The sequence below is a fragment of the Ahaetulla prasina genome, chromosome 5 (genome assembly GCF_028640845.1).
Source record: "Ahaetulla prasina isolate Xishuangbanna chromosome 5, ASM2864084v1, whole genome shotgun sequence".
Lineage (NCBI taxonomy): Eukaryota > Metazoa > Chordata > Lepidosauria > Squamata > Colubridae > Ahaetulla > Ahaetulla prasina.
This window is the reverse complement of record NC_080543.1, coordinates 55,510,307-55,535,312: the sequence shown is the minus strand read 5'-3', so window position 1 is coordinate 55,535,312 and position 25,006 is coordinate 55,510,307. Positions and strand designations below refer to the sequence as shown.

The 25,006-nt window shown below is 41.9% G+C and overlaps 1 protein-coding gene across 1 annotated transcript in view; it reads right to left on the bottom strand.

The window, feature by feature from the left end:
• HUNK (hormonally up-regulated Neu-associated kinase) overlaps window positions 1–23,610 on the bottom strand; it is a 69,254-nt gene extending 45,644 nt beyond the window's left edge. The window contains exon 1 of the mRNA XM_058186342.1: window positions 22,299–23,610. Within this exon, the coding sequence (XP_058042325.1) occupies window positions 22,299–22,553 (255 nt within the window). The 5' untranslated portion in view covers window positions 22,554–23,610. The remainder of the gene's footprint in view (window positions 1–22,298) is intronic.
• Window positions 23,611–25,006: the final 1,396 nt, after the last annotated feature.

Genomic DNA, 25,006 nt, shown 5'->3' with positions numbered 1-25,006 from the left:
AAACTACTTCTGGGATAAAATATGAGTTGCTAATGTCAGTGCAGTTTCACCTCACCTTCTAACTGGTGCCCTAGGGGATTGAAATGAATGATAAATTTCTGCAGATCAAAAGTGAAAAGTTGTGCCTGGATTAGATTGGGGGTGGGGTAGAGGAAGGAACATTAGTGAGAGAGAGAGGCAACAAGCTGATCTTCTGCCAAGACTGGAACTAGCTCCACTTTTAATGAAAAGATCAAAGTAATGCTCCGTGGGGGAGATGGCAGTTGTAAAAATGTGATAATAAAAATAAATTTGTTAAAAATAGAAGTTATTTAGCAATGTAATTGTGCAACATGCTAGTACATTACTGTATATTGATTCCACAAGGTAATTTTTATGATTTTACAAATCAGAATATCTATCCATGTATTTAAACAGAAGATGGATTCAGGTAACTAATTATATTAAACTCGAGATAGCTATTTAAGCATGCAGTAGCTTTATTACAGAAAAGAGTTTGAAGCTGTTCCACATGGTTAATTATCATGTAAATCCATCCTGCCTTAACAAGTAACTGGCCTTGCATATGCTTTTGAAGTTGACCATCATACATTTAAGGAGATTATTCTTAAGGATTCATCTGCTGAAAGCAAATTGATTTATGCATACTAGAAAGCTGTTCCTTGTTGGCAGAAGGTGGAAGTAAAGTTGTAGGAAGAACCAGAAAGAATATATTGTCTTCCAGTCACAGGAAACATCACAGGAAGAAAAACAAATATTTGAAAAGATTTGTGAACCATTTAATAATAATAATTAATAATAATAATAATAATAATAATAATAATAATAATAATAATAATAATAATAATAATAATAATAATAATAATAATTTAATTTGTATACCGCCCTTCTCCCGGAGGACTCAGGGCGGTGAACAGGCAGATAAAATAAAAACGATACATTTCAGTAAAAACAATATTTAAAAAACTTATTCCAATAGCCTAAATTTAAAATACAATACAAAATATAAAATAAACCCCAATAAAATCCATATTTAAAACCCTATTAAGCCAGTCCTGCTCGAAAGAATAGATATGTTTTAAGCTCGCGGCGAAAGGTCGGGAGGTCTGGAAGTTGTCAAGTCCTGGGGAAGCTCATTCCAGAGGTAGGTGCCCCACAGAGAAGGCTCTCCCTGGGGGTCGCCAGCCTGCACTGTCTGGCTGACGGCACCCTGAGGAGGCCCTCTCTATGAGAGCGTACCGGTTGGTGGGAGGCATGTGGTAACAGAAGGCGGTCCCGAAGATATCCCGGTCCTATGCCATGGAGCGCTTTAAAGGTGGTAACCAACACCTTGAAGTGCACTCGGAAAACCACAGGTAGCCAGTGCAGCCTGCGCAGGATCGGTGTTATATGGGAGCCACAGTGGCTCCTCTATCACCCGCTGCTGCATTCTGAACTAACTGAAGTCTCCGGGTGCACCTCAAGGGAGCCCCATGTAGAGAGCGTTACAGTAGTCCAGGCGAGAAGTGACGAGGGCGTGAGTGACCGTGCATAAGGCATCCCGGTCTAGAAAGGGGCGCAACTGGCGGACCAGGCGAACCTGGTAAAAAGCTCTCCTGGAGACGGTCGCCAAATGATCTTCAAAAGACAACCGTCCATCCAGGAGAACCCCCAGATTACGCACCCTCTCCATTTGGGCCAATGATTCGCCTCCAACAGTCAGCCGCGGTTGCAGCTGACTGTACCAGGATGCTGGCATCCACAGCCACTCAGTCTTGGAGGGGTTGAGCTTGAGCCTGTTTCTCCCCATCCAGACCCGCACGGCCTCCACACCCCGAGACAACACTTCAACAGCTACATTGGGGTGGTCAGGGGTGGAAATGTACAGCTGGGTGTCATCCGCGTACAGTTGATAACTCACCCCAAAACCACTGATGACCTCGCCCAGCGGCTTCATGTAGATGTTGAACAGGAGAGGCGAGAGAACCGATCCCTGTGGCACCCCACAAAGGAGGCGCCTCGAGGTCGACCTCTGCCCCCCTGCCAACACCGTCTGCGATCGGTCGGAGAGATAGGATGAGAACCACCGAAATACGGTGCCTCCCACACCCAATCCCTCCAACCGTCGCAGCAGGATACCATGGTCAATGGTATCAAAAGCCGCTGAGAGATCAAGGAGAACCAGGGCAGAGGAATAACCTTTATCCCGGGCCTTCCAGAGGTCATCCACCAATGCGACCAAAGCTGTCTCCGTGCTGTACCCGGGTCGGAAACCGGACTGGAACGGGTCTAGATAGACAGATTCATCCAGGTACTGGGGTAACTGGTGTGCCACCACACTCTCAACAACCTTCGCCACAAAGCGAAGGTTGGAGACTGGACGATAGTTACTCAAAACAGCTGGGTCCAGGGAAGGCTTCTTGAGGAGGGGTCTCACCACCGCCTCTTTCAAGGTGGTGGGAACAACACCCTCCCTCAGACAAGCGTTAACAATCCCCTGGAGCCAGCCTCGTGTAACCTCCCGGGTGGCCAGCACCAACCAGGAGGGACACGGGTCCAATAAACATGTGGTGGCGTTCAGCCGCCCCAGCAACCTGTCCATGTCCTCGGGAGCCACAGGGTCAAACTCCTCCCAGATGGTCTCAACAAGACTAGCCTCCGTCACCTCGCCCGAAACTACCCAGTTTTGGTCCAGACCGTCCCGAAGCTGAGCGATTTTGTCAAACAGATACCTGCTGAAATCCTCAGCACAACCCTGTAAGGGGTCATCGCAACCCTCCTGGTTAAGGAGGGAGCGAGTCACCCTAAACAGGGCGGCTGGGCGGTTCTCTGCTGACGCAATGAGGGTAGAGACATAGGCCCGCTTGGCCTCCCTCAATGCCACTAGATAGGTCTGAGTAAAAGACCTAACTAGTGTTCGGTCAGCTTCAGAACGGCTGGACCTCCACGCGCTCTCTAGGCGTCTTCTCCGGCGTTTCATCTCCCTCAGCTCCTCGGAAAACCAAGGAGCTGGTTGAGATCTACGCCGGGTCAGATGCCGCAAAGGCACGACGCGGTCCAAGGCGCCCACCGCGGCCTGTTCCCAGGCCGCAACAAGCTCCTCGGCCGAGCCGTGGGCCAGATCGTCAGGGAACGGCCCAAGCTCCATCAGGAACCTCTCCGGGTCCATCAGTTGCCTGGGACGGAACCAACGTATTGGTCCCGTCTCCCTGCGGTGTGGAGCAGCGGTCCGAAAGTCCAGACGAAGGAGAGAGTGGTCTGACCATGACAGAGGTTCAATGGCTAATTCTCGTACTTCCAGATCACTCAACCACTGTCCAGAGACAAAAATCAGATCCAGTGTGCTTCCCCCGATGTCGGTGGGGCCGTCAATTAATTGGGTCAGGTCCATGGCCGTTATGGAGGCCATGAACTCCCGAGCCGCCGTTGACGACACACCGGCTGATGGCAAGTTGAAATCCCCCATGACCATAAGCCTGGGGGTATCAACTGCCATCCCGGCTATCAACTCCAGCAACTCGGGCAGGGCTGTTGCCACGCAGCAAGGAGCCAGGTACGTGATCAACAAGCCCACCTGCATCCTACGCTCCCACTTCACGTAAAGGGATTCACAACCGGCTATCTGAGGAACAGTGGCCTCCATCGGCTCCAGACTCTCTCTAATAACCACCGCCACCCCTCCACCCCTACCTTGGGCCCTCGGCTGATGAAATGCCCGGAAACCCGGTGGGCACATCTCCACCAGGGGAACCCCCCCTTCAATGCCCAACCAAGTCTCCGAAATGCCCACAAGATCCGCAGCCCCCCCCCCGTATTTCATCCCCAAACTTAATAGTCTCTATTTTATTAAATGATTTAGATGCAATTTTTTTTAAAAAAAATTACCCTCTCTAACTTGGTGTCCTCCAGGCCCAAAATTCTAAAAACTAAGATCTCCTAACAATTGGGGGTTCGGAAAGATAGAATAGAATTCTTTATCCTTTATTGGCCAAGTGTGATTGGACACACAAGGAATTTGTCTTGAAGCATACGCTCTCTGTGTATCTTTTATGTACACAGAGAGCGTATGCTTCAAGACAAATTCCTTGTGTGTCCAATCACACTTGGCCAATAAAGGATAAAGAATTCTATTCTATCTTTCCGAACCCCCAATTGTTAGGAGATCTTAGTTTTTAGAATTTTGGGCCTGGAGGACACCAAGTTAGAGAGGGTAATTTTTTTTTAAAAAAATTGCATCTAAATCATTTAATAGTTTCGGGCGAGGTCTCTTACAGTCTCTTACAGCTGAATACCTATCAAACAGCAGATCACCTTATTTGCATTAAACAAAGTTGTTAAAAGCTTTAAAAATTATTTTAAATGAAAGGTGGTTGTCACAATATTTGCAAGGAAAAATGTTTAAATCACATTCAACAATTTCTTTTAACCAGAATATGGCATGTTGTGCACTGAAAACTGTAGTCTTGGTAAATTCTGGGTTTTTGTTTAATTTTTCACAACTAGTTCAGCTACATATTACAATTTTCATATGGAATAGCCTATGTTCAGGTAATCAAGCTCTCAAGTTATATGCTGTATATAGCTTATTTTTTTTAAATCATCATCTTAGTTTGCTTATGAACATGGTAATAGAAATTGGTGATTGATTTTTGTCTTTTACAGGATTGTCTTGATTAAGGATCTTTGTTTCTCTCAATTAAATATATCACTTCCCTATCATTTTTCCCTTTACTTTAAACAGAGGTCAATCCTTTGAACTAAAAAGGCTACGAAATAATATTATTAAGTATCTCAGTTGTAAAGAAAGTCAAAGCAAATGAAAGGGTCAGAAAATGGCGCTTCAATGTTTTTCTAGAAGTCCAATTTAATATCTTTAATGGAGTAGAACTCTCAAACAATGCAGTTGTGTCTTAGTAAAATATTTTGACCATAACTATCAACTGGTATGTGTAATAATCGTTCTTTCTTCAGTATCAAAAGATAGAAATTAAAAGTACCATTTTTGTTAGAAAGGAGGAATGCATACAGCTAATTAATTTTCCTCACCATTTGCGATGAAGTTCAAATGGGTAGGGGAAAGCAATCCTGAAGTGAAATAGCTTGTCTAATTTAGTACTTGTTTCTTATGCTGTCAGAACTGCCTTTTCCTTATATTCATTATGTCTAAATTATTTTCAGTTCCATTAAAAAATTCAAGTCATGGTGTTTGTACAATAGCTTGCTGGTAGGAAACAAAACACTGGTTTCTATAATTATACTGAGAAAAGGGCTTTAAAAAGCAGGCACATGTTCATTGCAAATTACCCTGACATACAAATTATTGAAAGCAGATCATTTTATTTAAAAAAATATCTGTGTGTCTAAAAGTTTATTTAAAACTTTTCCTGAAAAAGTCTTAATAACCTTGTTAAAATATATTTAATACACATGAATAAAAACAAGCAACCTTTTCAGTGATGAAATCCTCCACGGATCGCCCCCGGTTTGCTGTCTGCACATGCGTGATGCATGCCAAATGGATGCTGTGCGTGTGCAGCAGGTGCCAAAAGCATGCTGTGCATGAGCGCATGCGCAGCACGTGTCATAAGCATGGTGCTCGCGCATTTGCAGTGCGCACCAAACACACGCTTCCCACAGAAAAAGAAGTCTTGGGAAGGTAATAGAACAGTGAGGGGGAGAACAGTTGCACTGCATTTAGCTATAAACCGTGTGGCACAGCTGATTGTCAGAAATACCACTTCGGATGAACCAGTAGCTTTATTTTACTGCTGGTTTGCCTGAACCAGTAGTTTTTATCACTACCAGTTTGTCTGAACTAGTGCAAACTTGTAGCATTTCACCCTTGAACCCTTTTTACAAATATTACAATGTTATATCCCAGGACAGAGTTTGAAGCTGGAGAATTACAAAACACCTGCTTGCCACTGTCACAGCAGCGAGCACAGTATTGCAGCCTTGGACTGAAATTCAAGCGTGGATAGTATTTATGGAGGAAATATTTTAATGTCATTCTAAGTATGGAATAGCATGAAACATAAAAAGAATCTCCCCATGGTCTGAAAAAAAGCTAGTGAGTTTTCCAGAAACATTTTTTCTGAATGGTGCCAAAAAAATTCTTATTAATGCTGGGCTCCATACCTGTACATTTAAAAGCCCATAACAATCTTTAATCAATTTGGAATTTAATTTGGAATTATCACAAATAATGTAATGAAAGGAAGAGAACTATACTCCATAGGAAAAAGCAGGTGGAGTGTACATGGTCTGAGTCTGGAAGATAGTTATTGCTTTCTTACTTGTTGAAAGTAACTTAAAAAAAGCAAAATAAACTATTATTCATATCACTATCTGATTCATCCTTGGAGTGCTTCAACACTGGCTAGATTAAACAAGGCTATTGAAGTATGACAGACAAGGAGCTAAATGGATATGCAGATAGTCCTTAAGTTATGATCAGTGACTGTTCAAGTTATGATGGTACTGAATGAACCAGGGGTTACAACTAGTTCTCAGAGTTCCAGCTATCCCAGCACTCCCATGGTCACATGATCACAATCTGGGCAATTGACAACTGGTTTTATTTATTTATACATTTTATTTATTAAATGTATATGTTGCTTGTGATTACCATTTGCAACCTTCTCTACCAGTTTCCCCAGCAAGTCAATAGGGAATCTGGCAAGGAAAGTTGCTGGAGTTAAATCCTACCCACCTGCACACCCTCCCCTAGCCCCTCTATGCCTGTGCCACATAGATTACTTTCACATCCTCATGAACCCTCCCCTACCCTAGCTGCACCTCCCTCACATCATTTGTGTCTCTTCCTAAACTTTGCTGCACCTATTCGTACCTTCATGCACCCTCATTGTGTCTCTATCACACTTCTATACTCCCTCCCCAAATCTCATTGTGCCCCTCACAACCTCCTTGTAACGGATGGGTGGCTGACCTTGGGAGATAAGGGGAAGAGATGCTGCCTAAGAAACAATCAGACAAGAGAAGCAGGAGCTCACAATAGATTAATAGTTAGAGAAGAAACTCAGAAAGGACTTGCCTTAATTTTTCAGACAGTTAAAAGCGTTGGCAGGTATGTGGATCTTCAAGCTACTGTAGCCTTACCATAAAGAAGAATTAGTTCATTTAGTCATATTTCCTGTCTGGTTTATCCAGGAAGGCTGACACTCACTGAGCCTCACTGAGTTATTGGCTATGTTATAACTTTGCTACAAAACAGTTCTCCGAAATCAAGCTGTCTGCAGAGCTGTGAAGGAAGTACATCCAAAGTCATGAGCTTATGTAGAGAAGATATTTGATGCACAACACATAGAGACCAGAAGCAACACACCTGATCAGCTCAGGGTTTTTTTCCCTTTATTGTATTTTCTCTTAGCTTCCAAAGGGGAAAAAAAATTGCATAGTCTCCCATTTCCATTCAGACACATTTCTAGGAATGTCATGGAATCTTCCCTTCATACGTCTCCTTGAAGATGAGGAAGTTGGAAAAAGAGAGTTGGCAAGTAGATGAACTAACATCCTAGGGTCATCGGATGTTAAAATCTATTCTAAGCATGTTAAGCAATTCTAAATTCCTCAATGTATCCTTTGTCCATATGAGCTATAAAAGAAGATAAAAAGGTTCTCCTCTTCCCAAAATAGTACAGTTTACTCAATATAAATATTTTACAAGGATTATTAGCAACAGTTCATGATTGATTAGTAAATAAGTGAACCTGTTGGCTAGCATAATATCACTACCTTTCAAAGAACATTTGCCATAAACAAAATCTTGTGTGTCATGCTATTAAAAAGACATTTATATACAAAAAATGGCCAGATACATAACCTTACACATCATAAAACTGTTAAAAAATCCACTACGTACAAGAAACCAGATGCTATTTTTATATAAGATCTCGCCTAGCATCTATTTAATCTAACTTTGCAAGTTATTGCAAAGAAATATTGGCCCTCTATAGGGAGAAAAAATCTACAAGGAGAAAGAGAGAAATTATGGTAGGACTCTCCACCAATGTGCAATGCTTAAATCATTTCCAAAACTGTAAACTTAAAAGTAGATTTTCTGCCAGATATTTATCAAGTCAACCTGATTCAGAATGCAAGAAAAGATTAGAAAAGAAATATAAATTTTGTAGAATTTAGTCAGTTTAAAGTAGCAATCAATGGGTCCCTTAGAAAAAAATATTCTTCTTGTTCAAGATTTGTAATGTAGAAAGTCATGAAGCGTGGTAGGGATAGAACAATTTAAAATATACTTGGTCCATACAACTCTTCCAGGAAAACAGATGATTATTTAACAAAGATGGTATGGGACTCATCAAAGTATTAAATCTTTTAGAATTCTTTGGTATGCACTTACCTCATGCTCTGCTTGCAAAGCTTAATTCTTATTCTTTTTTGTACATCTACCATATAGGATTTGCTCATGAAATATTACATCTTTCAAAAATTTAACAAAAAATTATTTTAAAAAATAAAATAAGTTATTTCACAACTATTCCACTCCCTCCCACCCCACATTAGCTAAAAGGTTCTATCTTTCTCATGTATAACACTCACGTTTTCAGCCAATCATAATTCATTACTGGGAAGAGTAATAAAAATTAGCAGCTGGTGAATAGGCCTCTGTATATTGTTTCCCATTCAGCATCAATGTGACAGAAACTACTAAACACAGTGTGAAAGGGCAGGCAGGGTAGAAAAATATTTATGTACTTATTCTTCAAAATTATACCTTCCTACGTACTCTGGTTACATGTAGAGTTAAGAAGCAGGGAATTGTTTTAAATTCACCAAAGTTTTATAAGAACTCCATTTATGATGAGAACTATAGAACTGCTGGATAAGTTGAACCTAAAATTAAGAATGGTCTCCTTCAGTAGAAACCTCCTCCTTTAAAAAAAGTGGAACAAGAGTGCTACTGTTTCAAATACAGAATGCTTGGGCATGCAGATGTTGCTCTTTAGGTCTTTACTGCAAAATCTGAAAACTAGGGGTATATTATTTTTCTTATACCAAGTAGTTATAATAGCAATAACACTTAGATTTATATACTGCTTCATAGTGCTTTTACAGCCCTCTCTAAATAAGCTTTGTATTAAGTAACTTTTCATTTTAATGAATTTAAAGAAAAGACAAAATACATAGATTCTGAGTTAGACATTGATTTTCAGTTTAAGTGAAGAAACAGTCATATTTAAGCCCATCTGAATTACAGAATGGATTTCTGACTGATATGAAAATAAGCACCTCATTCCTCATCTGAAGGAACAAATTTACTTGGTAATCAGTGTCCATCCAAACAAAGATGTGCTGGCCCTCTACGTTGTCCTAAAGACTTGAAGGGCGAGATGAACCGCCCAGAGTTCTAGCCAGTTTATGTTGTGGCCGAGATTGGTTTGAGTCCACCAACCTTGGGCCATGGCCGAGTCCAAGTGAGCCCCCCAGCTGTAAAAACTGGCATCCGTGGTAAGAACCAGGCAGAGAGGTTCCCTGAACTGATGACCTTTTGTTACTGCTGGGGATAACCGCCACCTGAGAAAGAGTATCACTTTGGGGGGTAGCCGAATCATGCAAGCCCCTTGATACGGAAGAATGAGCCACTGCAGATCCCTGCAGTGGAGTCGTGCCCATGGGACAATGCCAATGCATGACACCATCTTTCTGAAGAATTGGGAGAGCGATCTCAAGGACGCGGTCCTCCTGGAGATGACGAACCTCACCAGAGACTGCAAGCTGGACAGGCATTCCTGGGAAAGACAGATCTTGCTCTGGACTGTATCGATCACCACCCCCAGGTGCTGGATGCGGGTTGTCAGTACCAAGTGGCTCTTGGCCATGTTGATAGAAAAACCATGGCTTTGCAAGACCCTAAGGGTTGTCTCCAGCTCTTGCCACACAAGGCTCTCCGAAATGGACTGGATAAGGAGATCGTCCAAGTAGAACTGAATCCTTATCGGCAATGTCCAGAGGTGGCCTGCCAGCGCCGCCATCAATTTGGTGAAAACGCGGGAAGCTGAGGAGAGACCGAAAGGCAGAGCACAATACTGGTAGTGACAAGTTGCATGGCAGAAACGAAGAAATTTTTGGTAGGACGGATGAATGAGGACATGGAGGTAAGCCTCTGTCAGGTCAACTGATGTGAGGACATCTCCTACTCTGATGCCCTCCATCCCCCCGAAGATTTCAAGATCACGAACAGACGAGAGTAAAACCCCTGTCCGTGTTGCTCCCATGAAATTCCGCATCTTGCACCAAGCCGTGAAAGAAAACCACGTAGAAGAATAGATGCGATTAGTGGAGGGACAGCGTGCTGCCTGAATGGTGGCGATGACTCTAGAAGAGAGGCTGTGACATCTCAGGAGGCACCGCTCAATCGCCAGGCAGTCAGCTGGAGCCACCCGGAGTCCAGGTGAACCAGTGCCCCCTGGCTGAGGATCACCTTGTCCCGAGGAAGTCTCCAAGTGGGAGTCACCGACAGAGCCACCAGGTCGGCAAACCAGGGACGGCACAGCCAGTGAGGAGTATCAAGATGAGGTTTGCCGCTTCCTCCAGCATCTTGCGAAGAAGCCTGGGAATCACTGGAATTGGGGGAAAAACGTAAAGCAAGCCCTGTGGCCAAGGGCAGCGCAGGGTGTCCATGCCTTCCGCTCCTGGGGCCAGAAACCTGGAGAAATACCTCTCCATTTGTCGATTGGTCTGGGAAGAGGTCGGCTTCGGGGCAGCTGAAGCCTCTCACTATTTGTTGGAAGAGGGCCAGAGGCAAGCTCCATTCCCCTGGGTCCACCGGAGATTGGCTGAGGTGATCCGCCTGCGTGTTTGCCTTCCCTGAGATGTGTGAGGCCCTTATGGATAGCAGGTGTGTCTCTGCCCAGAGGCCCAACCTCCCTCTTCCTGCATGAGGTGCCGGGAGTAGGTCCCTCCAAGACAATTGATGTGGGCCTTGGTTCTATGGCTTGGATGTGTAAAAGGTGTTTGATTGCGGATTCCAACAGGAGCCTGTGTGTCTGATCCCTTGAGAGGGGACACCTGAGAAATCGACTGGGTGGTGGTGTAGAGGAATTCCAGGGAGAGGCTCAACTGAACCGTCTCCTTGACCCAGGTGTCCGAGGTGGACACCTCCCATTGGCCAGGTGGCCCCCAATGGGAGGAGTGGTCAAGCTGTCAACAAAAACAGCAGAATGAGTGACCCCAACCGCCCCGGAAAGAACATCTGGGTTGTCCCCTCTGGCTGAATCCTGCCTGTCTATCCTGGAATCTGTCCTGACGGGAAGGGACAAATCTTTGGGATCGCGGCCTGGAATAGTTGCCCTCCAATCCCGAAAGGGATGAAATCAAGAAGCAGGTCTGGACTCGACCTTCCGTGAGATGTTGGGCAGGAATTTACGCTTGTCCTTAGACTCCATTAAGAGAGGCTCTAGAGGGGCTCCGAAGAGTAAGTCGCCAGAGTACGGAGGTGGAGCCAGAGAAGGTGGCGAGAAGTAATGGTGGCTCCAAGAGATTTGGCAGCGAAATGTGAAACATTTAGGGTGGCGTTGGCTGAGTACTCTAGGACGGCCACGGTTTTATTCACGTGTTGGTGAGCCCTAGTATCGCCAATGGGTAAGTGGTCTTGTAGCTGTTTAGTCCATAGAAGTGATGCCCGATTAAAGAATGAAGCGGCAGACGAAGCCTTAATGGCCAATGCTGCTGCTTGATGGGCCTTAGTAAGGGCATGTTCAAACCTCCTGTCCTCTGTGCGAAAGCTCTCTTCTGGAGGACCCATCCCTACCAGAGGATGAAAGGGATACCATGGGGAGATCCACTGGAGGCACCTGGAGGATAGAGGAAAAATCAGAAGCTATGTTATAAAGTCGTCTATCCAATGCATTAGGGTTAGACCTTGAGACTGGCAAAGACCATTGCCGCAGAATGACATCTTTGAACAATTTAGGTCCAGGAAGTTCCTCAGCTTCAAAGGTAGGCTCTTCGAATAGAGGGAAAGTGGAACTGGAAGTGGAATTCCACAACTGGAATTTGCCCAGTTTTGTGGTGGTCTTGGCCTTGTGCAAAAGGGATCGAAAGATCTGAGGCTTGAAGAGGCCCACAAACGATGGTTGATCTGGTGAGAGATCCTCATCATCTGATAATTCCTGTTCTCTAACTTCTTCACCAGCTACAGAGGTCTGACTAAGGGAGGGCTCAACTGATGCCTGGCCGTGGGTGTGCTCCCGCATTTTATAGTACAGTCATTAGTTCTGAATGGGGACCTAACAGGAAATGTGGATTCAATTTATGCTGGCTAATGAAGAGAGTATCAGTAATATGATAATCTACTGCAGTGGTCCTAACCTTTCTGGAGAGGGGGAGGGGAGAGGGATGGTTGTGTGTGTGTGTGCACTGCTCCATTCAGGCGGGCATGCCCACTGCTCTCAAAAATGGAGCTTTGCGTGCAACTGTGTGCGCACGCCCACCGCTTGTGCAACTGGATTTGCATGCATGCCTGCTGCTCACATATGTGGAGCTGTGCATGTGCACGTGCTCACATGCCACTTATGTAGCCTAGTTCTGAAAGGGGCATGGCCTGATAACAGGCTGCAGCCCAGGGTTGGGGACCACTGATATATTCAACTACTTTAATTTAGTTACACGTATATTGTCATAGAAACATGCCACACATTAAGTAAAACATATTATAAATACTTCTGAAATGACAAATGGAGAAGAATGTAGTAGCAGATGTGATAAATATTATATTTTGGAAATCTTTTTACCATAGCAACTTCAAGCAAATAAGAAAAGTATGTTCCTTTTCCTGCATATGTAATCCCTATGTAAATGTAAATAGTTGTTAATCCTATACTTAATCCTATTCTTTGAGCAGCCATACAATTTACCTAAAATAATCTATAGGAATGAAATATATGAAGTCCACTGAAACAGATACATAGATGATAATTCTACATCTGTAAAGATCTGCATCTGTATTATTCTTTGTATACCACATTTATAAATAACCAAAATATAAAGCAAGACATTGTTTGAAAAAAATAAACTTGTTATGGTAGTATGCAGTTTTTAAAAAGTCTATGGAAGACGATCAGCCACTGACAAATTCAAAAAGATGTACTACTCAGCTGTTTTTAGAAAGCTGTTTCTTCTTTCACTATGAATTTGTGGAATATTAACAAGAATTTACAGCTTTCAGCACTGCTTGCTCTTCCTACATAAGCCTCCCTGCATTTCCAAGACTCTAAAATACAGAGCATAACAGCGGTTTGCATTTAAAAAATAATATAAAAAGACCTTTCTATAAAAAGATCTTTCTAATATTAGTTATTCTGTCTTTATACCTGGTTATCTTTAGCAGTTACAAAGTAGTATACTTCAAAATCTGATTTCATACCAAAGAGCAAATAATTGATTTTTTAAAAATTTGCAGTAGCATTAATAAAATGTATCTTTCAATAGCTGAAATCAAAGAATCCAAAGTGTTGGCTAAAATGTATAATTCTTTTCTCTCAGGATCCAATCCTACAAATAGTAAGCAATTCTAGTCATTTTGTCATGTAACAATGGGATTTTTTCATTGTCATTCAACTACTACATTAGATGGTACACAAATTTTATAAGTACCTATGTAAAAAAAAAATCAAACTAACAGCTGGGACTGCAGTCCTGCTTTTCTTGATGTGCATTATATATGCAACTAATATAAAAAGGGGGATGGCTTTGATTATATATTCATAGCCCCCATCTCAATTTTTTAAATACTCCTGGGAAGGAATTTTTTTAAAACTAACACTACTTTAAAATAGCAATATATGTTAAAGAAACTTTTCACATTGGTCAAAGGAAACAATTATATATCTGACAAAATTATAAAGAAATATGAAATTTATTTTAGAAAAAACTAGTCATACAGTTGGATTAAAAAAAAAATTAGATGATTTTAGTTTTTTTTTATTTATAATTGCAAAATTGAAATGCCATTAATCTTATTTGTAAGAATAATTACCTCAAAGATAAATGAAGCATTTGGTATACTTTGGGGACACAAATTAAAAAGTGAACAGAATTTAGGAAAGTACAATCTGAATTTCACAGTCACATTAATTTATTATTAGTCATTAATCCACATACAATCCAAAACAAAAATGTTGAATTCTCATTGAGAAATGCCATCCATTCTACTATTATCTAATAGTTTTGAAAAGGCCAATTGGATCTAATTTGACTTTTCTCAGATTCTAAAGTAGGATTAACACCTACATTTTATTATTTTCAACCCATGGAATATAGGGGGGAAACTATGAAGTAATTGGAACCTTTTTATCTCTTTCTGGCATCAGGATAACTCTCTAAAAACATAACATAACTGAACTAAACTTTGCTGGAGAATTCACAAAAGAAAATGGGCTACATCCAGACAAGAGCTGTAAAGAAGGGAAAATTCCAGAAAAAAAATTCCCCAATGAATCCCTATGAGAGAGGCAATTTGGAATATTGACAACTGTTCCATTCTGAGCCCCCCTTTCTCCTCCTCTCCAGTCGAGTATCTAGAGTAGGCCTATTGTAAAAGGGGAGGGGAAGAATTATCGACACTATAAGATTTATAAGAATTCTCTGACTTGTTTTCTTTCCAATCCAGTGTAACGTTGGAAAAAAATTATACAAAGGGGTTTTGGACTCAACAATCTGTCAGCAGGATACCTCTCTGAAAACAAGAGAACAGGACTAAATTTGGTCTAGGAGAAGACGACAAAAGAAATATGAATTGACCCCATCAAGCTGGAAGCTATACAGAAAAAAATCCAGGAACAAAAAATTCCGCAGTGATTCCTTATAAAAGAGATTTTGGGGGGGGGGCAGCAGCTGGAGCACTGGTGACAATTCGATTCTAAACCCTGCTCCATCTTGGTCATGGACCTCCATGAGAAATGCTTGCAACCCATTCTGACCTTCTCAGAGCACACAAACAGAAGGGCAATGCTGATGAAATAGAAGAATAGAATGATATGAATGCAAGATGAGGAGAAAAGAAATACTGTATTTTTCGGACTATAAGACACTCCAAAATATAAGATGCATCTAGTTTTTGGGGAGGAAAAAAATGGGGGGGGGGAAATCTGCCCCTGCCTCCCAGTAATTTACCTCCTTGAAGCAGCCAGCCTACTCAGCTTCAGCACAGCCCAATTTAGCACAAGCAGCTGATTGGCGGTTGGATTGGCCTCCCAGAATACCACCTATCAGGGTTCCAGGCTGCAGGGATCGCCACCGCCCGTTGCCACCCATCACTGCTGCTGCCTTTCACCGCCTCTGGGCGCCCCATTTTTTTCCTCAGCAGGCCCCGTTTTTGGCCTCCCCACGCCCTGTTTTCGGCCTCTGCAGGTCCCATTTTTGGCCCATTCCAGGCGGCGGGGATCGTTGCCACCACTGCCCATTGCTGCTGCTGCCTATCCCTGCCACCTGGAACGGGCCAAAAATGGGACGTGCGGAGGTTGAAAATGTGCAATGTGGTGGCAGTGATAGGTGGCAGTAGCAATGGGCAGTGAGGATCCCCGCAGCCTGAAACAGCTGATAGGTGGTATTCTGGGAGGCCGATCCAACTGCCAATCAGCTGCTTGTGCTAAATCAGGCTGTGATGAAGCTGACCAGGCTGTTTGTGCAAGGAGGTAAATTGGTGGGGGCCAGCAGGTGGGCAGGGCTTCGGCAATATTCACTGTATAAGACGCACAGATATTTCCACCCACTTTTTTTTGGGGGGGGGGAGTGCATCTTATACACCAAAAAATACGGTACATGCATATTACATGTTATTTCAATACACAAAAGAGCATATAGATTCTTTCCACAGCAACTGCTGAACCTAGAATTGTGGAAAACCCCCAAAAGTCATTCTCTACATATTTTTCCCAATCAGTAAGCAGCTATATAATAACAATTCAAAGATTTGGTTCCATTCACTGTGTCTCTGTACTGGCAGAAACTAAAATATTTTATTAGATGCATTAACAGGAAAAGATTCATGATAGAGGGAAAGGAAAAGTTTACACACCTAGTCCTTAGGTAACTTAGGGCAACCATGTTAGGGTTACAAAAATGCAACTGCCGAATCTCTTTGCTGCTGTCCAGATTTTTGCAGCCCAGTTCTGATTACCCTAACATAATTTATTTTGTCCTGTTACAAATTTGAACAGGTCCCTGAAAAATTCAGGAAAAAATGAAGAGCGGTGCTGAATTGGACAGCTTATCTGGGTCCCAATGTATACTGTACATGCTGAGTTTGGATACTTGTATATGTGAAGCATGATATAATTAGGATTACCAGATCAGGCTGCACAATCTGAACCACCGAGTGGCATATTTTCCACAATGGTGACACCAAGTTCTAAAATAGCATTCTACAGTATTTCCATATCATGCTCTAAAAAATTTTCCTAACTATTAATCGGAATATCTTTTAAATTATTTTTTAAACTGATAAAAAGTCATGGGTAACACTATCACACAAATGTTAAACATATATGGTGACAACTAACTAATAATTTTCAATTATATCTTTATTCCTTTCTAATGCCCAAGACATTGCTTTCATTTGTTTAATTTACTCTCCACAATTTTCTTAAAAACAAATGTTATGATCTAGTATTTGGAAGCAGAACACCAACACTGGTGAATGAAGAAGAGATTTATCTAATCTGCAGAGAAAAAATTAGGTGAAACAGCTAATACCTCCGAAGACAATAGATAAAATCAAAATGATCTTGCAATAATAGTTGATAGAAACGGAACATAAACTAGCAGAATGATGTGAAAATACAATTAGACAGCTTCAAAACAAGTATTGTTATCAAAAAATGTATAGAAATCATTCCACTTTATCCTGTTTCTATTTCAGTTCAGTTTATTGCATCATAGAGCAGTACACAGTGTCCTGTGAACATGAATGTGTGTATTGTATTTCTAATTTAGTAGTTGATAAAAAGCTTTAAGACAGAATTAAAATACATATATAAAACTACCTAACATCTGTAAGGTTCAGAATGCATCCTATATTTAATTATAATGTAAGCACTAAAATTATATTAAAAATGCTAACATCTAAAATTACAACAATGGTAATATCTAAAATATAGTTTACACAGAGTGCATTATAGAAGATTAGTCCATTGGGGTTCAATGGATCTTCCATGCTGCTGTACAAGACTTAGCTATATGAACAGTACTAAAAGTAGTTCATTTATGAGCCATCTGGACATAGGCTGACTCTGCGTGACTAGAATATATACCAATTAGAGGTAGGACTCTACCTCTAATATTTTTCCTATAACTGCTTGCCACTCTGTATCCTCTGTCCCTTGCTTCAGGGATTGTTTTGCCTAATCTGATTCCACTTAAGAACTTGAGAGTAGTCTAGATATAAAAGATTAGATTCAAAGCCTTGACCCAAGTGGACTAAAAAATGTCCTTAAAAATTAATGATAGAAATTAAGCTTCAAAGATTAATAGGATCTGGACATACTCTTGACTCAACTTTTATCATACTTATCTCCAGTCGTAGATGTGCATTTGAGATCCTCAGAAGTATCTGGAGAGCTATTCTGATTGATTTAGATCAGTGGTCACCATCTGGTGGTCCATGGACCACTGATGGTCCACCAGAAAATTTTGGTGGTCCGCAGAAAAGTTATTTGCACTTTTTATATTGCACTAAATCAGGGGTCCTCAAACTACGGTCCCAGGGACAGATATGTGCAATGAACATGCTGCAGAGTCTCCCCATTCAGGGTCTTTTTGTGTGGGTTGGAGAGGGGCAGAAATTCCGACTTGGGGTCTGCTTCGGCCTCCTGTTGCGGGACTTTGGGCAAAGACTAGAGGGAAGTGCTGCTGGTGGTGAAGAGCTGGAGGACCTTGTTCCAGTGGGACTGCATCATGGCTTGGAGTGTCTGACCATCTCAGCCCGCTGAGCCTCCAGGCGCCAGTACCTGGCCTTGCACTCCCGCAGGTCTTCCCTCTGTTTGGAAAGGCTATGCTTGTAGACCTCAGTGAGGTGCTTCTACTGAGCCTCCTTCTCGGTCACATCCAATTTGAACTGAGCTGTTTTGCGAACTCTTTCTCCTGGTGGCTGCTTAGCTCCAACAACTGCTTCTTGTTGGGACCCTAAGGAGCCTGGGCGGAGAGGTGAGGAGTGGCTGGGTGGTGAGAGGCAAGTAGAGACTGGCGAGGTGCTCCTCGACATGAGATCGAGTTGGCCATGCCCACCTAGTCACATGCCCACCTAGCCATGCCCACCCAGCTGGTCATTAGGCAGATCATATTAGTGGTCCGTGGGATTTAAAATTATGAATTTAGTGGTCCCTGAGATCTGAACGTTTGGTGACCCCTGATTTAGATTGTATTCTCTTCCAAGGAGGTGAAACAAGAAGCGGGAGGGCCAACCAGGGTTCCCATAGAGAAACTGGACTAGTAACTTAGTCCAAAAATGCTTAAATGTAGCTGGAACATAATATCCTCCTGTGGATCAGAAAGTTTGGGGATTGCATTGGAAGGTCTTTGTCTAATAACAGCAGCATATATACAGTGAGCCTTCCTCGATCCAGTGGCATGCATGACTAGCCTAAATACTTAAAGCTAGTCACTTGTTCTATTTCATTGCCATTAATGCTCCAGAGAAGAAGCTTTGCCCTTTTGGCAAAAGCCATAATTTTGGTTTTCTGATTTATCATTGTTGCAGTATTAGACCAAAGTTCTCAGAGCACTTTTAAGACATATTGGTGTTCTGAAAAGAATTACAGAGTAATTCGTTGTTGCAATTCCCTAGTTTGACAGGATGGAAGTTGTTTAGACATCTCACCATACCATAGATATAAAATTTGAAAAGCGGGGAGATAGAGAGATGAATGTGCTTAGCCCATAGTACATAAAAGCGAAAATATTATGAACACTCTTTAAATACTTCAAATGGCTCATGTAAAAGAGCAAGACTAATTTGCTATGATACCTGAGTAACAAATATGGAATAATGTATAAGTTACGTGAAGGCAAAATTCCAACAGAACATTAGGAAAAAAACCTTCCTCATTGTAAGATCAATCAATAATATGCTTTCCTTCACTGGATCTATTCAAGCAGCTATCTGCTGGAGATCTTTTACTTTCAATTCTTGTACTGAACAGGGAACTGAATGCCAAAATGATCCCTTCCATTTCTAAAATCTTATGCATATTTAGTTTAGAATAAGCTCCATCAAGCAGTGTGGTTTTTTTAGAAAATATGCACATGCTCAAATTTCTTAAGAGCAATTGTAAGAAATACAGTATCCACCAACTATCTATCTATGGTATGTTAAATAGAAAATTAAATCAGATTCTGCACATTTACTGCGGTATATATGTTTTAGATAATTTCTGCACTAATATTGTCTTCTAGGATCATCAAACTATTGTTGTGCCAAAATATATGTAGACAGACTTTTTATTACTTCAGGAATATATCAGAGCTATACCACCTTGATTTATGGTTTCAATGTTCTAGACTACTTTAGAGCTTAAAACTAATTATTCAATGTAACAGGCAGAGGAAGAGGCAGCATAATCAACGTATCTGCCCCCCCACAAATTACCAATGGATTTCAAAGCAATATCTAAAGCATTATGGTAAACTGTTCGGATGTGAGGAGGCCTTGCCCACTTTTTCCAGACGCAGACGAGAAGTATGTAAATCCTGAACTTAATGTGTGGCCTAAGTATTAATTCAAAGAAAGTAGATTAAGCCTGAAAAATATTAACAATATTTATGTTAGATAGGTACTTGGATTAAAAAAAATAAAGTCCTCTTCAAATTCACCTGACAAGAGTTATTTGCTATTGTCTTTTTTTCAACTTCCCTGTTAGCTTAATTCCAGAACTATAGGCGAAATCAGGAAGTTGAAAATCATGCAGAATAAGGCAACGGTAATGCACTTACAGAGTATTGCCAAGACAACTACACTGAATAAGGTTTAACAATTACCCTGTTTCTCCTAAAATAAGACATCCCCTGATAATAAAATCAATTGAGCTTTTGAGCACATGCACTAAAATAAGCCCTCCCCCAAAATAAGCCCTCCCCAAAAATATTTAAACACATGCGCAACTGGTCCCTACCATTTCCTCTAGTTAGGGCTAGGGAGACAGAGCTGGAAATCAGGTAAGACGGCAAGAGGAGCCCCGTCTTGCCCCACGCACCCCAAAATAATAAGACCTCCCTGAAAATAAGGCCAAGCGCTTATTTTGGAGTTCAAAGAAATATAAGACACTGTATTTAGTAATTAGCTATTACTTTTCCAACATTAGGTAACAGAAATAACTGACAAAATGTTTTGCAGTTTCTATCACCAAGTCACTTATCTCAGTTGTCTTGAATACTGTGAACAGTAATGAAGAGTTTCTTCAGTAATCTCATTTACACAGTAATCTGTGAATTTAACAAGCTCAAAAAGTTACAAAACCACAAGTGAGTTTCCAATAGCAAAAAAATGAAATTTCAGATTATTAAATATTATATTTTTATTATCTTGAATTTCAGTCACTTAGGGTGACTATTCCAGGGATCTAGAACATGAAGGATGTATTCAGATGAATGTCTCCTTTACTCTGTCAATCAAAATACACTATGAAACAATTCTGACTTTCCCCCCCCCCCAATACATAAACATTAAAAGAATGGGAAAACTTTGGAGCAATTTCAAATGAGCATTTTTGCCCTGGCACAAGATTATGAATATGGGGCAGAAAGGCAGCAAAATAAAAGCTTCTCTGGGACCACTCCTAATTAATTCTATTGCAATAAACGAGATTCTTCAAACTAGATATTCTGGAAAGACATTGAATAATAATCCAATCAATAAGAATAGAGTAGGAGTTATGCATGTTGCCATCCAATAAATTCCAAAGAAACAAGTTGAGGAAGGCTGTAATAGCCTATCACAACTTAGATTAGTCCATATTTTTTTACCACTAAACATCAGTAAATTCACTAAATTTTACTATATACACAAGCATAGAGTGTCTTGTATGGTTTTGGGCGCTTCCAGACAAGATTTTTTTCTTAATTTAGACATTTTCATTTGCCAGGTTTTAGGGAAAGGTCGGCAGGAGATGATTGGAGAAAGATCAGAAGATGGGATGGGAATCCTGTACCTATTCTTTTGGAACCAGTGGAAGATACCTGGAGGCATCCTTTGTCTTCTTACTGTCTCCCTAATATTAACATACTCACCCCCTCTTTCTATTCTTACTTCATTTAAAATCTTTCAGGTGATGTTTACAAATAAGGCATTGCAATTTGCAAGCACCCTGTGTCAAACAGAGAACTCCTAAATGTTCATGGGGAAATTTAAGGGCTTCAACAGGGAAGGTTTCTAGCTCTGCCAATTAAAATATATTGTAGACTTTTTAAAGAGTCATTTTTAATTAATCCCAAAAAAGAAAAATAAACAAGTAGCAGAAAAAGACAGGAGGGTTGCAAACAAAAGATTATGACATCTGGACCTTCTGTAAAATATTGGGAACAATGAAAGGATTGTGTAAAAACACAGCCTTCCACTTGTAACCCATTCCTGTTCTCACGGCTTCCTCTGACCTTTTTTTTTCTCCCTCAAGGGGGCTTCCCACGGAATTGCATCTCCAATACTACAAATCAACGACCATTGTGCAGCAACAACTCTTCTTTGTTAACTAGGGGAAAGAAGATCAAGAAGGAATGGCAAAAGACCCAAGGCTTTCAAGCTAGAATACATCGCGTGAGCCATAACTGCTAAAGTGGCGATCGCTCCCGAAGCCTTCTTAAGAAGCAACGGGCAGAATAGCTGGCTGCAAATTATGTTTCGACTGGAAGCGCCAGGCGCCCATCGTCTGGAAGCACCTCAACAATTGTGAAGTAAAAGCAGGGACGTCTGCGGGAGAGAGAGAAAGCAACGAACAGCGGCCCTTGCAGGCGGATTAGGAATGGGGATTGAGCAGCGGTGGCGGGATGGGAAGAGACGGCTGAAAGCAACTAACTAGAGGGCTAGGAAAACGGGCCTTTGCACGGGCTACTTTGGGGGGGGGGGAGAAGACCCAATTTAGTCGGTGGAAAAGGCGGTGCTACAAAACCCTCGGAGCCGGCCGATAGCTAACTAGATAGGGGCCCCCGTCCGTCCCAGTTCTCTCCCAAAATGGGAGGAGTAGAAGCGGCCGCGCTAGAGGCTCCTAATGCCTGCTAATAATGACTGCCTGGGGTTCTTTGGCGGGAAATTGTCCCGGCCAAGAAGAATGGAAAGCGTTGCAGTAAGAAGCTACCTTTTCTCCGGTTACAACATGCAACCCTTCCCGCACTTTGGCGAAGGAGCCTTCTCCTAACTTCCGGCCGATCAGGTAGTTGCCGACCCGCTTGGTGTGCTGGAATTCTCGGATGCGCTCCCGGGAGGCCGAAGCGTTGACCCAGGCGGCCAGGAAAGTCCCCTCCGGACTGAGGGGAGGCGTCGTGGGTTCGTCGTCGCTGAAGCTCGCCGCCGTGGGCTCGCTCAAAAGCCCGTCCCCAGCAGCTGCCGGCATCCTGCTCTTGCTGCAATCGCGGCGCCCCGGATCAAAAGCTCGGGCTGCGTCTCTCCCCTTGGCCCGTTCCCGCAACTTGCACGCTCGCTAAGCCGCAGCGGCACCGGCGAACTCCTCTGCAAAGCCGCCTCTCTCTTCTGCCGCTGCCGCTGCCGCTACTGCTACTGCTTGAAGTCTGCAGCACCCGCTTGCCAATGTGATCCGCACCCGGGAGTCCACGTGGGGAGTTGCCGGCGGCTGAATGACGGACTGAAGCGCTTTGCTTCTTGTCAATGAAATAATGGCACGCCGAAAAAGAAAAAAAGCAAGGAACCCGCTTCCAGCCTTGGCTTTGCCGAGATTCCAGAGTATCTGCGACCACCACGAAGCTCCAGGCTCGGCTAGGGCGAGTAGCACAACTACATAGCTAAGGTTTCTCCTGCTCACGTTGAAGAGGGAACCTGAGCCAGCTCCCGCAGATCAATTGTCTCCAGCCTCCTTGGAAGCCAGTTGGCTGCCGTTTCCTCATTGGATCTGTCGATCACTTGTCCCCTCCCTCTTGTACCGTGCCTGGCTAACTGCCTCGCTCTCTCCCGGTGCTGCTCCTGGGGGCTCCTTTCCCCTCTAGCTGGGGAGGAGGGAGGGGGAATGGGGAGCGAAGGCTCCATTCAAGCTGAATTTGCCGTAATGTAACCCGATCGCTCGGTTAGGGACAGATGCAATAAAAGAAATAATGACATTCGACAACGATCGAGATCTTGAAGTTCGGGTGACTCCTCCCCGTTATTCCCTGCACCTCCCCCCCCCCCTCCCGTTTTATTTAGTGCAATTTGTCTCCAGTACTAAAGCCGAGCCACATCACGAGGAAACTCGTTTCTAGAGAATGTTAACACGAGCTACCTTAAATGCACGAAGATGCTGCATATTTCTATAATTAGGACACTCGAGCCGTATCCTAGGCTCGTTGCATGTCTTTTTCCTGAACAAAGCGTTTATTTTTCTCAAGATCTTTTATTCTTACCCTGACAATGTTGTTACGCTGTTTTTAATGACACCTTTTGTGCTCAAAGGCACTTAACTCTTTTCACTGATTTCTGCGGCTGAAATGAGCTTCAGAGCTCAGATCGTGACAGCTCTGCCAGTAGAACTCTTGCCTTCCTTTTCTGTAGATAAAAAGGTTTGAAGCTGAAATGGCAGTTTCCCTAGCAGCTGAAAGAAAAGCTCCATCTTTTCTTGTACATTATTTTAACTTGCAGCACTTGTCTCTATTATCAACATCTTATTTTATCTTATAACTTGGTAATATAGCAAGTATAGCACTCTAGAGTACTCTGTTCATCATACTCCTATACAAATAAAAATGGAGAATATGAATACATATGAAATTGTCAGAACAATTTAATACCAGACAAAATAAAAGAACATCTGTGGATCCAACAAATCTGCCTCCAGTTGAGTGATCCCAAAGACTGAATCAAAAATATTACAGTTGCCACACAGACATTGCTCAAAATACTTGCACATATGGTAACTCTTTTAAAGAGGGCTTGTAAACATTTTTTCAGCATGAGCCAGACCAGAAAAAGGGGGGGCTTTTTGGAGTTAGCAAGTGGAATCTGTAGAAACATGAAAAAGCTACCATATAGTTTTTGATAAAGGAACTACAATAAGGTATTTAATCAGCTTAAAAGAAAAGAGTGATTATATTTCAATAGGAGCCCGTTCTAAGTATGGAACCATTCAAGATTGTTCAGTATTGACTTTGGTATATAATGTATAATAACAATATTTTTGTTCAGTTCATTCATGTCCAATTCTGGACAAGTTCCTGCACTTGTCAGAAATGGTTTGCCATTGCCACCTTCCTAGAGCTGAGAAAAAGTAAGTATCCTAAAGTCACCCAGCTGACTTTGTGCCTAAGGCAGAACTAGAAATCACAAGGCTCCTGGTTTCTAAACTGGTGCCTTAACCACTACATTACACATAACTCTGGCTCTCATATTTTATGATAATTCTAAAGTAAACAAGACAAAAGAGTTTTTAAATAGTTAAAACTAAATTTATACCAACATATTGATCTGAGAGCAACAATATTTCTGTATGAGCATATGAAAAGTGTGATATATCAAACTCAAATGCAGTTCAGAAGACTGGTGTGTGGTATTTCTTATTGTGGGTAATCTAATATATACAATTAAGAATATAGAAAAAGCTTAAAGATATAAGAGTGGCAGTTCAAAGGCATCTAGGACATTCACTAGCAAGACAGTACTGTAGCCCTTTTTACTTTTGTTCCCTAAAATAGGTATTTAATGTTGCTATAAAGATTAACCACTGTTGATGTCTCATTCTTTATATAAGTGTTTGATCATTTTAAAAAATATTTAAATTGGTTACCATCTATGCATTTCATAGTTTTAACAATACGTTCTTTAAATAAATACTTATAAAAATAAGTCCTAAATTTTATGATG